This window comes from Belonocnema kinseyi, chromosome 1 (assembly GCF_010883055.1).
Source record: "Belonocnema kinseyi isolate 2016_QV_RU_SX_M_011 chromosome 1, B_treatae_v1, whole genome shotgun sequence".
Taxonomy (NCBI): domain Eukaryota; kingdom Metazoa; phylum Arthropoda; class Insecta; order Hymenoptera; family Cynipidae; genus Belonocnema; species Belonocnema kinseyi.
This window is the reverse complement of record NC_046657.1, coordinates 20,738,990-20,753,527: the sequence shown is the minus strand read 5'-3', so window position 1 is coordinate 20,753,527 and position 14,538 is coordinate 20,738,990. Positions and strand designations below refer to the sequence as shown.

The following is a 14,538-nucleotide window of genomic DNA, read 5'->3' as shown; positions in this document are numbered from 1 at the left end:
TTTCAACTGATAAAGATCAATAATCAACAACAAAAAAACAAAGAAAAATAATGAAAAATATAATTTTCAATAAAATAGTTTAGATTTTGAATATGAAAAAGGGGATTTGCAACTAAAAAAGATGTCTTTTTAAGAAAATGATTAAATTTTCAATAAAATAATAAGATTTATAATCAAACAATAAATCAGAAGTAAATTCCCGGCCAATGAAATTCCCAATCAAGTCGCCCCACCTGTTTTCCTCCTCGAATCGAAAAAAAACATGACTGATGATACTAATTTCGAATATATATTTAATTTTTGTTATTGGAAATGCGTAAATTACCTCAATGTATCCAGAGAGTGGAAAATCTTTTCGCAGGGGATGTCCCTCGAATCCGTAATCGGTGAGAATTCTCCGAAGATCGGGATGGTTCGCAAAAAATATTCCAAACATGTCCCAAACTTCTCTTTCGTACCAATTGGCTCCCTCAAAAATACTGGTAATTGAGTCAATCGGACTTAATTCATCCGTATAAGTTTTCACTCGAATACGAGAATTGAATCGTATAGAGAGAAGATTATAAATAAGCTGCAAAAAAATATTTTTTTAAAATTAATTGCTTAAATTACAATGACAAGACTCGTTTTTATTTTTAAAATAGGGGAACAAATTTAAAAGAAAAAAAATTAATTCATAAGTATTACAATTTCAACAAAATTGTTGAATTTCGAAAAAGAAAAAAATGATTTCCTACCGAAAGAGATGAATTTTCAACCAAAGAAATTGGTTTTGTAACTTTGAGTCTACAACGACGAAATTTTAAACAATTGTCGAATTTTAAAATAAAAAAGATTTAATTTCAACCACACTTTCACTTTCAAACAAAATTGACATATTTTCAAGAGAATTAGTTAATTTTTAAGTAAAGAGTTGAATTTTCAACAAAATGGTTGAATTTTTAAACAAAAAAGGCCAAATTACAACAAGAGAGTTGAATTTTTAAACAGGAAAGATTAAGAAAAAAACATTTCAAACAAATTGTTGAATTTTCAAAACGAAAAGGTGAATTCTGTAGAAAGCAGTTGAAGTTTTAAAATAAAAAGATAAATTTTCAATAAAAAAGTTTAATTTTTAATCTTGAAAGATGAATTTACTACAAAACTATTGAATTTTTATCTCAAAAATATACATTTTCAATTAATAAGTTTAAATTTCAACAAAAAAAAGAACTCATTTTTAAAATGTTAGCATTAAATCTTAAACCAATAACTTTCTACATTTCAAACAATTAGTTAAATTTTCATTTTGTCATAAACAAAATACATCAATTTTCAACTCATTTTTTGAAATTTGCAACTAAATGCGGTCAATTTTCAAATTTAAGTTACGACTTAAAAAATTAATTTTCAACCACAAAAAAATAGAATTTTCATCAAATACTTTCATTTTCAATAAAAGAGATAAATCTTTAATTAATTGAATTTTTAAAAAGAAATTAACCCTTCAACCAAATTCCTTAATTTTCAATCAAGAAGATTTGTTTTCAACAACAAAAAAGAACGAAATTTCAACATAAAAGTTAAATCTTTAATAACTTTTCAATTTTCAAAAAGTAGTTAAATTTTGAACCACAGAGATGGATCATTAATTAATAAAATTAATTTATAAGAAATTACTTCAACTTTCAACCCACAAGTTAAATTTATAATCAAAAAGATTAATTTTCTACGGAAAAACATGAATTAAAAAAAATACATCAATTTTTAACCAAATTTTTGGGATTTTCAACAAAATATGGTCAATTTTCAAATTTACGTTATGGTATAAAAAATTAATTTCCAAAAAGAAAAACGAATGTTCATAAAATACTTTTATTTTCAATAAACGAGATGGCACTTCAACTAATAAAACGAATTTTTAATAAGGTAGTTGAACTTTCAACTGAAGAGTTAAATTATAATTTAAGATTAATTTTCTGCCAAAAATACGAATTTGTCGGTTAAATACATAGATTTTCCATTAAAAAAATTAGTTTTTAACAACAGAAAAACAAATTTTCAACAAAATACTTCAATTTTTAATGAACGAGTTGGATCCTCAACTAATAAAATTAATTTTTAACAAAATAGTTTAACTTTCAATGAATCTATTACATTTTTTATCAAAAAGATTAATTACACACTTAAAAAGGCTGATTTAAAATTAAAATAAGAAAATAAATTAAATAAAAAATGTCTTTTTTTAATAAATTTTAAATAAAATGTGTTATAAATGTTTCAACCCTACTGTTTATTTTTCAACTAAAAACAATCAACTCTCAACCAATAATTGAATAAATTTTTTATTAGAAAATTAATTTTCGAACAAAAAAGATGAATTCAAAATGAAAAATATAATAATTAAATTTTCAACTACACAAAAAGATTATTTTTCAATAAAATACATGATTCTTCAACGAAATAGTAGAACTTCCAACTAAAAAAAGATAAATTTCCAACCAAATAGTTGAATTTTAAACAGAAAAAGATGAACTTTTAACAGAAGAGTTTAAATTTCAACAAAGAAGTATTCTTTTTAGACAAAAAGATGAATTTTCCAATCGAAGATTAACTTTCTACAAAAAAAAGATGATTTTTCAAGAAAATATATGAATTGTCAACGAAATAGTTAGATTTTCAACCTAAAAAGACAAGTTTTCAATTAAATAGTGGAAATTTAATTAAAAAAGATCAAGTTTTAATGAAAACTGGAATAGTTAAGCCAAAAATTGAATAGTTTAATTTTCAGTAAAAAAAATTAATGTTAAGCCAAAGAAAAAACGAGTTTTCAACAAAACACCTCATTTTACAACAAAGAAATGAATTTTCAATAAAAATGACAAATATTTAACCACATAGATTAATTTTTAACAAAATTAAGAGTTCAACTTTCAACCTAAAATTAAATTTTTATTCCAAAAAATACGAATTCTGAACAAAAAATATATTAGTGGATTTTTCAAACAAAAAATCATTTTTAATACAAAAATGAAACAGTTCAATTCAACTAAAAGAACGAATTTTTCATATAAGCTGAATTTTTAACTAACAAAGATTTTTCAGTCAAGAAATAGAAAAAATTGTAAACAAACTGTTGATTTTTCAAGCAAGAAGATTAATTTTTAACCAAAAGGAAGGAATTTTCAAAGAAATACATGAGTTTTCAACCAAAAATTATCAATTTCCAATCAAAAATAGAATAGCTAAATTTTTCGTTAAAAAAAAATCATTTTTTATGAAAAAAATGCAATTAAAATGACGAATTTTCAACTAAGTAGATTAATCTTAAATTAGAATAGATAAATTTGAAACCTTCTACAAAAAAGACGATTTTTTTAACAAAATACAACAATTTTAAACTAAAATTTTTGAAATTTTGAATCGAAAAGGATCAATTCGTAACCAAACAAATTAATTTCTAAAAAAAATGACGAAATTTCAACAAAAAATTGAATAGCTAAATTTTTAGTAAAAAAATTATTTATTTTAAGCTAAAGAAAAAACGAATTTTCAACAAAATACCTCATTTTGCAACCAAAGAAATGAATTTTCAATAAAAATTATGAGTTTTAAACGAAAAATATTAATTTTTAATAAAACAAAAAGTTCAATTTTAAACCTAAAATTAAATTTGTATTCCAAAAAATATGAATTTTGAACGAAAAATATATTAGTTGACATTTGAACCAAAAAATCATTTTTAATAAAAAAAAACCGTTCAATTCAACTAGAAGAACGAATTTTCAATATAAGTTGAATTTTCAACTAAGAAAGATTTTTCAGTCAAGAAAAATAAAAAATTGCAACAAACTATGGAATTTTCAAGCAAGAAGATTAATTTTTTTGTACAAAAAAGTGAAAATTCACAAAGAAATATATGAATTTTCAGCCAAAAATGAGAAATTTTCAAATCTTAAATTAAAATTGATGAATTTTAAACCAAAAAGATGAAATTTTAACGAAAGAGCTAAAATTTCAACTAAGCTGTTTTCCTTTTTCAACCAAAAAGATAAAGTTTCAAACAGAAGATTAACTTTCTACCCAGAAAAGACGATTTTTTAATAAAATACATGAATTTTCAACTAAAATTATAAATTTTTAACTGAAATAATTGAAATTTTGTAGCGAAAAGGATCAATTTTTAACTAAAAAGATTAATTTCTACCAAAAAGGACGAATTTTCAACAAAATACTTCATTTTACAACCAAGGAAATGAATTTTCAAAAAAAAAAAAAAATAATATTTAACAAAACGAAGAGTTCAACTTTAAACCTAAAATTAAATTTTATTTCCAAAAATATCAATTCTGAACGAAAAATGTATAAGTCGGTATTTCAACCCAAAAATCGTTTTTAATTAAAAAAATGAAAAAATTCAATTCAACTAAAAGAAAAAATTTTCAATATAAGTTGAATTTTCAACTAAGAAAGATTTTTCAGTCAAGAAAAAGAAAAAATTGCAACAAACTATGGAATTTTCAAGCAAGAATGTTCATTTTTAACCAAAAAGAGCGAATTTTCAAAGAAATATATAAATTTTAAACCAGACACTTGAATTTTCAACCAAAAATTACCAATTTACAAACGAAAAAAAAAAAATCTTTAAATTTTCAGTTAAAAGATTAATTTTTTACAACAAAATTTCAATTAAAAATTACGAATTTTCAACTAAGCTGATTAAATTTAAATTAAAATAGATTAATTTTAAACCAAAAAGATAAAATTTTAACGAAACAGTTAAAATTTCAACTAAGTTGTTTTCTTTTTTTAACTAAAATTATGAATCTTTAACTGAAATAATTGAAATTTTGAAGCGAAAAGGATCAATTCTTAACTACAAAAATTTATTTCTACAAAAAAGGACGAATTTTCAACCAAAAATTTGAATAGTTAAATTTTCAGTAAAAAATAATTAATTTTAAGCCAAAGAAAAAACGAATTTTCAACAAAATAATTCATTTTACAACCAAAGAAATGAATTTTCAAACAAAAAAATTAATATTTAACAAAACGAAGAGTTCAACTTTCAACCTAAAATTAAATTTTGATTCCAAAAAATATGAATTCTGAACGAAAAATGTATTAGTTGATATTTGTCTGTTGAATTTTCAATCAAGAAGATTAATTTTTTTACCAAAAAGAACGAATTTTCAATTAAAAATCATCAATTTTCAATCAAAAATAGAATAGTTAAATTTTGCAGTTGAAAAATATAATTTTAAATAAAAAAAAAACAACAACTAATTTTCAAAAAAATAGTTAAATATAGTAAAGCTACTTTTGCAAAAAAACGATCATTGTTACTTCATTTTATATTGAAATTAAAAAAAAAAATTAACCACGCTCGAGAAAACATTTTCTGACTCAAAAAAAAAAAAAAATTTCCAGGTTTTTCTAGGTATAAAAAAAATATAAGTAATTTTTTATTTGCATACTTCGAATCTGTATTCCCTGCCGGGAACGTCCATAGCCGTGATGTCGACAATGTTAGTAAATTGGGCATTCTGATGATTTTTCAAAAATGAAATTGTCCCCAAAACACCTTCGGGCGAAATCAAAATTTCCAATTCGTCGCCCGCAGCTATTTGCACTTTCTGGACGTATCTTGGCAAACAATCGGCTACGTATTGGCCAAAATCCTTCAGCTGTTCAATTTGTTCATGATCCCGTTTTCTAATTGTTGCTATAAAACGGGAAAAAAAAAATATTTTTCATAACTTTATTCACACTTTTAGTTAGAAACATTCAAAACAATTCAATTTTCAATTAAATTAAAAATTACATTCTTAAACAAAAATTAGTTTTAAGCCTATAAAAAAAAAATGTCAACAAAAGAGATGGAGCTTTGATAACAAAATTAATTTTTAACAAAATAGTTCAACTTTTAAGCAAGTACTTGAATTTGAAATTAAAAATAGTTTATTTTAACAAAAAAAAAAAAAGAATTTTCAAGGAAAATAGTTGAACAGTCATAAAATGAAGAATAGTGTTCAAGCAAAAATGGAATAGTTACTTTTTAGGTTGAAAAAATTTATTTTTAATAAAAAAAAAATGATTTTTCAACAAAAGAGTAGAATTTTCAAAGAAAAAAAATTTTTCAGTCACAAACAAAAAAAATTCTTCTAAGATCTATCTCTTTTAGTTCAAAAAGACGAATTCTTTTACAAAACAATTGAATTTTCAAGCCAGAAATATAATTTTATTCAAAAAAGGATGTATTTTCTACCAAAACACATGAATTTTTAACCAAAAATTACGAATTTTCAACAAAAGACTAGAATTTTTAACGAAAAAAGAGTTTTCGGTCAATAAAAAAAAATGTTATTAAAAATTTGGGATTTTTTTGCCAAAAACCTGATTTTTCTTGTAAACCGTTTAAATTTTCAATTCGAAAATATGAATTTTCAACAAAATTTACTTTTAAATCCAAAAAAGACGAATTTTCAACAAAATAAGACTGTTAATCCAAAACGGATAAAATTTCTACTAAAACAAATTAATTTTTAAACCAAAACGTCGAATTTTTTAAACGAAGTACTGGAATTTTCAACAAAGAACAATTTTTCAGTCAATAAAGAAAAAAACTCCATCAAATTTTTGGAATTTTTATGCCAAAAAGACGATTTTCCCCACAAAACATATGAATTTAAAAAAAAAATTTTTTTGAAGCCAAAAAGACGATTTTTTTTAAAAAAAGGTTTGAACGTTTAAACCGAAAATATAAATTTTAAATAATAAATATTTATTTCATATTCAAAAAAAGACGAATTTTCAACAAAAAAGGACAGTTAATCCAAAACGAATGAAATTTCTACTAAAACAAATGAATTTTTAAAGCAAAAAGTCGATTTTTTTAAAAGGAGTGGAATTTGCAACGTAGAACAAATTTTTCAGGCAATAAGGAAAAAAATCCATCAAATTTTTAAAATTTTTATTTCAAAAAGACGAGTTTCCCCACAAAATAGACGAATTTCCACCAACAAAAAATTCTATATCCAAAAAAATACGAATTTTAACCAAAAAGGACTGTTAATCCAAACAGATGAAATTTCTACTGAAAAAAAATTTATTAAACCAAAAAGTCGAGTTTAAAAAAAAGGAGTGGAAATTGCCAACGTAGAAAAAATTTTCAAGCAATAAAGAAAAAAAATCTATCAAATTTTTTGAATTTTAATGTCAAAAAGACGATCTTTCCCATAAAACAGATGAATTTCCAACAAAAAAATGTATTCAGCCAAAAAGACGATTTTATTAAAAAAGGTTTAAACTTTTAAGCCGAAAATATAAATTTTAAATAAAAAATAATGATTTTATATCCAAAAAAGATGAAATTTCTACCCAGAAAAATGATTTTTTATTTTCAACAAAAAGGTTTAATTTTGAACCAAAAAATAACTTTATATTCAAAAAAGATTAAACTCCTAACAAAAAAGATTAATTTTGATCCCATAAAGACTACTTTTGAACAAAAAAGTAAAATTTTCAACCAAGAATAATTTTTTACTGAATAAAGGCCAAAAATTGTATACAAATTGTTGAAGAATTTATCTAAAATGAGTTTATATCCAGAATAGATTAAATTTCTTCCAAAAATATGAATCTTTATCACAAAGACAAATTTTGAACGAAAGAGTGGAATTTTCAACCAAGAAAGACTTTTTACTGAATAAAGAAAATAAATTTCATCGTAATTGTAGAATGATCATTCCTTAAAGGCGAATTTTTCTGCAAAACCTTTTTAATTTTCAAACCAAAAATATTAATTTTCAACTAAATTTAATTTTCAATCCAAAAAGGCGAGTTATTAATAAAAAATTGAATTTTCAACAAACAAAAAAGGACTTTTAATCCAAAAACGCAAACAAAACCTATCCCAAATGTTGAATTTTTAAGCGAAAAAGACCATGATTTCTACAAAACAGCTGAATTTTCAAATAAAAAATATGAATTTAAAAAAAAAAGATGATTTTTAAGCCAAAAGACGATTTTTTGAATAAAACGTTCGATTTTTAAACCGAAAAAAATGAACTTTTAACAAAAATAGATTTTTTATCCAACAAAGACGTTGTTTCTACCAAAACAGATGAATTTTTAGCTCAAAACGACGAATTTTCATCAAATTAATAGAATTTTGAACAAAAAAAAAGACTTTTCAGACAATAAAGAAAAAAATGTCATCCAAAATGTAGAATTTTTATGCCGAACAGTAGAATTTTTCTACAAATGGTTGAATTTCCAACAAAAATGTTAATTTTCAATCCAAAAAGATGAATTTTCAACAAAAAGTTAAATTTTCAAAAACTAAAATTACTTTTAATCCAAATAAGATGACATTTCTACTAAAACATATTAATTTTCAATTCCAAAAGTCGAATATTCAACAGTCAATAAAGAAAAAAATTCATCCAAATTGTTGAATTTTTATTAAAAAAGACTGTGTTGTTTCACAAAACATTTAAATTTAAAGAAGATATATTTTTCAAGTCAGAAAGACTATCTTCTTTACAAAACGTTCGAATTTTTAAACCCAAAATATGAATTTTCAACTACAAAAAATTACTTTTTGAACAAAAGAGTGAAATTTTCAACCAAGAATGATTTTTTACTGAATAAGGAAAAACATATCATAAAAAATGTAGAATTTTTATGTCAAATAGAAAAATTTGTCCAAAAAAACGTTTTAATTTTGAAAGAAAAAGTTATTTTTTAATCCAAAAAGTCGAATTTTCAATAAAAAGTTAAATTTGCAACCAACTTTGAATTTTCAACGAAAAAAGGGACTTTTAATCCAAATATGATGAAATTTCTAAAAAAAAAACACATGAATTTTTTAACCAAAAAGTCAAATTTTTAACAAAAGAGTGGAATTTTTAACGAAGAAATATATTTCAGTCAATAAAGTTAAAAAAATTCATCCAAAATGTTTAATTTTTTTGCCTAAAATACGATGTTTTCTAGAAAATACTTCAATTTTCAACGAAAAAAGATTTTTCTGACAATGAAGAAAAAATATTCATACAAAATGTGGAATTTTTATGCCAAAGAGTAGAATTTTTCCACAAGAAAAAATTTAATTTAAAAAATACGAATTTTCAACAAAAAAAAAGGACTTTTAATCAGAATAAGATATAATTTCTACTAAAAAAGATGAATTTTTAAACCAAAAAGTCGAATTTTCAACAAAAGAGTGGAATTTTCAATGAAGAAAGATTTTTGAATAAATAAAAAAAGAAAAAAGACATCCAAATTGATGAATTTTTAAGCAAAAAAAAACTGTGTTTTGTACAAAGCAGTTGAATTAAAAAAGAAGACACTTTCCAGGTAAAACGACGACTTTTTTATAAAACGTTCGAATTTTCAAGAACAAAAAAAAATCATTTTTATACCAAAAGTAAGAATTTTTAATGAAAGAGTGAAACTTTCAACCAAGAATGATTTTTTAATGAATAAGGGAAAAAATCCTCGAAAATGTGCAATTTTGACGACAAACAGTAGAATTGGTCTAAGAAACGTTTAAATTTTTAAAGAAAAAGTTATTTTTCAAACCGAAAAGTCGAATTTTCAATAAAAAGTTAAATTTTCGACCAATTTTGAATTTTCAACTAAAAAAAAAAGAACTTTTAATCCAAATAAGATGAAATTCTACCAATACAAATGAATTTTTAAACCAAAAATTCGTATTTTTAACAAAAGAGTGGAATTTTCAACGAAGAAATTTTTTTCAGTGAATAAAGAAAAAAAATACATCCAAATTGATGAATTTTTATGGCAAAAAGACGGTGTTTTCTAAAAAAAAATAGTCGAATTAAAAAAGGGGTAGTTTTCAATCCAAAAGACGATATTTTTTAAAAACGTTTAAATTTTCAAATCCAAAATATGAACTTTCAAACAAAAAAGTTGAATTTTCAACAACAAAAAATCACTTTATATCCCAAAAAAAATATAAATTTTTTACAAACAAAAAAATGAATCTCCATCCCAAAAATAAGAATTTTGAATGAAACTTTCAACCAAGAATGATTTTTTAATGAATAAGAAAAAAAATTCTACCAAAAATTTTTACCAAAACAGATACATTTTTAAACCAAATAGTCGAATTTTTAACGATGAAATATTTTTCAGTCAATAAAGAAAAAAAATACAACCAAATTTTTGAATTTGTATGCCAAAAATACGATGTTTTCTACAAAACAGTTGAATTTTTAACGAAGAAATATTTTTCAGTCAAAAAAGAAAAAAAATACATCCAAATTGATAAATTTTTATGCCAAAAAGACGATGTTTTCGAGAAAAAAAACAGTGGAATTAAAAAAGAGGTAGTTTTCAATCTAAAAGATGATTTTTTTTAAAGAGTTCGAATTTTCAAATCCAAAATATGAACTTTCAAACAAAAAAGTTGAATTTTCAACAACTAAAAATTACTTTATATCCAAAAAAAGATCAAATTTCCACCAAAAAAAGATCATTTTTTATCCCAAAAATACGAATTTTTGAACAGAAGAGTGAAACTTTCAATCAAGAATGATTTTTTTTATATAAGGAAAAAATCTCATCCAAAATGTGGAGGTTCTATGCCAAACAGAAGAATTTGTCTAAAAAAACGTTTTAATTTTCAACAAAAAAAGTTAATATTCAATTCAAAAAGACAAATTTTCAATAAAAAGTTAAATTTTCGAACAAATTTGAATTTTCAACAAAAAAAAAGGACTTTTAATTCAAATAAGATGAAATTTCTACCAAAATAGGTGAATTTTGAACACAAAATGATGAATTTTCAACAAAAGAGTAGAATTTTCAACGAAAAAAGATTTTTCAGACATTAAAAAAAAATGTTATCGAATATCTGGTATTTTTATACCAAACAGAAGATTTTTTCTACAAAACAGTTTAATTTTCAAACCGAAAATATGAATTTTCAATCCAAAAAGATGAATTTTCAACAAAAAAGTCGAATTTTAATGCAAGTAAGATGAAATTTCTACTAAAACAGATTATTTTTTTAACCAAAAAGTCTAATTTTTTAGAAAAAAAAAATCGAATTTTCAACGAAAAAGATTTTCCAGTCAATAAAGAAAAAAAATCCTTTGAAAATGCTAAATTTCTATCCCCAAAACTCTCGAATTTTCAAAATGAAAATATAAATTTTCTACCAAAAAAGTTAAATTTTCAACAACAGAAAATGACTATATGCCAAAAAAAAAAGATGAAATTTCTTCCCGAAAAAAAGAGTTTTTATCCCGAAAAGACGAATTTTTAACCAAGTAAGATTTTTCAGTAAATGAAGAACAAAAATTCCATAAAAAATGTTGAATTTTTATGCCAAAAAGAGTATGTTTTCAATAAAAAGGTCGAATTTTCAATAAAAAAAGTTAAGTTTCAAACCAAAAAGATGAATCTTAAACAAAAAGAAGTTGAATTTTCAACCAAAAAGGAATAAAGGAAATAGAAATGCAAGGCAACAAATAATGAATATTTTCTAAAAGGAAGGAAATAAATTCGAATCAAATAAAAAAATTTCATTTCATTATCCTTGACAGTTTATTATTTTTATTTCAAAAGTAAATTGAAAGTGTCTCTCACAGAAATTTCCTGACTTACGCAAGATTTTTTTAAATCCCAGATTTTTTCCTGACTGGCAGGTACATAATAAATAATAATATATAATAATTGAAATAAAACTTTGAAGATTTTAAACAACCGGAAATTGTTTATCCTTCAAAAAATAAACATTCTAAGCCAAAAATCGGAAAACTTTCAGCTCAAAATCGCCCCAAAGAGACACTTCAGAAAACTAAAATATTATGAAATTACCGGAGAAAAAGAAGTAACAAATAATTGCAATGCTAAAAAACAGAAAATTAAAACTTACGGCGCACTTGCTCGGTTTTTGATTCCTGGTTAGGCCTTCGCAATACAGGAAAAGTGGTAACATAACCTATAAAAGTATAGAGTTCGTGTAAAAGGTCTTCCAGTTACATAAGAAATGAAAAGTGCATTAAAATAAAATTATTTACGTTTCGGAGCCACACTGGTTATTGCTCTCGATGCAGTTAAGAACGTTTTAAGAATTCGCGAAGCCATTTTCGACGAAAATTAATAACGACGGAATCGCAGAGGAAAAATCCTCCGACACGATTCCGCTTTTACGTGACGATCAGCACCATTTGCAAGTGCGACAAGACACAAAAACAATCACAATCAGTGCTACCATTCCTGGAAATTGATCAAACTCGACAAAATTATTTTTATATTTTTAGTATAATTGGAGAAAATTAATTTTGAATATAAAATACTGGTATTTTCGAGCGATTCGAAATTTTCGTTCTATTTTTGAAACGACGGTTATTGTACAACCGATAAATAACGAATAAATTAAATAAGTTCTAAAATTAATTTTTCCTTCCGAATAATTAAAGAATTATAGCTTCTTTGGACAAACTGACATAATTGTAAATCATTTGTTGTTCTTTTAGACAACAATTGTTACCGGAATAAATGAATTTTTAAATTTTGCGCGCTTTTCAACAACTATTAAGAAAAATGTATCTTTGAGTATTTTGTTATTTTATCAACTCGTGATATTGTCTTATCAGTGAATAATAAAGAAACGCAGAGGGATTTTGGCGATTATTCTCCATTTCACTTCTGAAAAAAAGTAATTTTTACAATATGTCTAGTAAAATTGTTGTCGTGGGTTCCAGCATGATCGATTTTACTACGTAAGTATTAGACGACTTTTAAAATAAAAAAATAATTGTTTCTGGTAGCAGTAGCAATAAAATTCTCCGCAAAAATTAAATTCAGGGACGGCAGTACAATTTTCTGGCCATGTTCCTGGTCTATAATTTTTATAAAGTGAAGTTTATTTTTATTTTATTCAAAAAAAAAAAAAAAATGAAGGGAGAAACATATTTTTGTTAGTATCATGCAATCAGCAAAAAAAATGAATAATAATAATAAAATTGTATAATAATAAAATTCCCTATTTGGAAAATTTCCGACTAGTAAAATTTCTGAATAATAAAATTCCTGAATAATAAAAAAAATCCCGAATTATGAAATTTTCTAATGATAATATTCCCGAATTGGAAAATTCCCGAAAAATCAAATTCCATAATAATAAAATTTTCTAATAATCAAATTCCCGAATAATAACACTCCCGAATAATGAAATTTTATAATAAACAAATTTGTAAAATTCCCGAATAATAATATTTCCGAATAATAAAAAAATGCCCAAATAATGAAAGTTTCTAATAATAAAATTCCCGAATTGGAAAATTGTCGAATGATCAAATTTGCCAATAATAGAATTTCCGAATAATAAAATTCCCGAATTGAAAAATTCCTAAATAATAAAATTTTTTGAGAATAAAATTCCTGGATTGTAAAATTCCCGAATAATAATATTTCCAAATAATAAAAAAATTCCTGAATAATAATATTCCTGAATAATGTAGTTCCCGATTTGGAAAATCCCTAAATAATAAGATTCTAGAATCACTAAATTCCTGAATAATAAAATTTGCGAATTGGAAAATTGCCGATTAATGAAAGCTCCGAATAATAAAATTCCCGAGTTGAAATATTCCCAAATAATAAAATTTCCCAATAATAAAATTCTCGAATAACAAAATGTTTTAATAATAAAATTCCCGAAAGAAAAATTCCTGTATAATAAAATTCCCGAATGGGAAAATACGCGAATTATAACATTTCCGAATAATAAACAAATTCCCGCATAATGAAATTTTCTAATAATAAAATTCCCGAATGATAAAATTTTCGAATATTAAAATTCCCAAATAATAAAAATGTATAATAATAAAATGCCCCAATTTGAAAATTCCATAATAATAAAGTTTGCGTTATTGGACCGATTTTAATGAAAAAGAGAAATGAATATCAATTTCTTTTTATCGAAAATATTATTCTATGGGGTAAAATGTATTATTTACTATAATACTTCTTGTTAATATTTAATCGAAATTAAAACTTCTTCTCAATATTTATTGTTTGAATTAAAAATAACAATAAATGAACAAAAAAATATTTCTAGATGAATTTTTGTTTAAATTATAGTTATTTTTAATTCAAAAAATAATTTTAGAAACTTTAAACATTAAAAATAATTTTTGTTAAAAAACATTTAATTATTGGATTTTTAATAAATAAATAAAATTTCTAAAATAATTTTCATTGTTTAAATTGCGGAATTCTTAAAAAAAATTTAATAAAAGTATTTTATTATTGTATTTTTAATAAATAAAAAATCCCTCGTTCAATAATAAATTGATCTCATGCTTCGCGCTTGGTAATGTATTTTCCTCGCTTTACGCGTTCGGTCTTTGTATTTCCCCCACATTTGTACACAGACCTCTTAAAATTAAAGGTCAAAGCATCGACAACTGTAATTTGCTGATTGTGAATTCTCTTTTGTTAAAGCTCTTTCGATTTTAAAGAAAACATTTTCATCACATATCTCGTGCTTCGCACTCGATTTTTTTGAAAATGCGA

The 14,538-nt window shown here is 23.3% G+C and overlaps 2 protein-coding genes across 2 annotated transcripts in view; one reads left to right on the top strand and one right to left on the bottom strand.

The window, feature by feature from the left end:
• LOC117172835 (NADH dehydrogenase [ubiquinone] iron-sulfur protein 3, mitochondrial) overlaps nt 1–12,158 on the bottom strand; it is a 22,615-nt gene extending 10,457 nt beyond the window's left edge. Inside the window, exons 1-4 of the mRNA XM_033361086.1 lie at nt 12,036–12,158; nt 11,891–11,956; nt 5,457–5,704; nt 326–571 (exon numbers count right to left, since the gene is read on the bottom strand). Coding sequence (XP_033216977.1) covers nt 326–571; nt 5,457–5,704; nt 11,891–11,956; nt 12,036–12,102 — 627 coding nt within the window. The 5' untranslated portion in view covers nt 12,103–12,158. The remainder of the gene's footprint in view (nt 1–325; nt 572–5,456; nt 5,705–11,890; nt 11,957–12,035) is intronic.
• A 120-nt stretch (nt 12,159–12,278) lies between these two features.
• The window catches only part of LOC117172827 (ribokinase-like), a 17,731-nt gene continuing 15,471 nt past the window's right edge, over nt 12,279–14,538 (top strand). Inside the window, exon 1 of the mRNA XM_033361074.1 lies at nt 12,279–12,740. Coding sequence (XP_033216965.1) covers nt 12,691–12,740 — 50 coding nt within the window. The 5' untranslated portion in view covers nt 12,279–12,690. The remainder of the gene's footprint in view (nt 12,741–14,538) is intronic.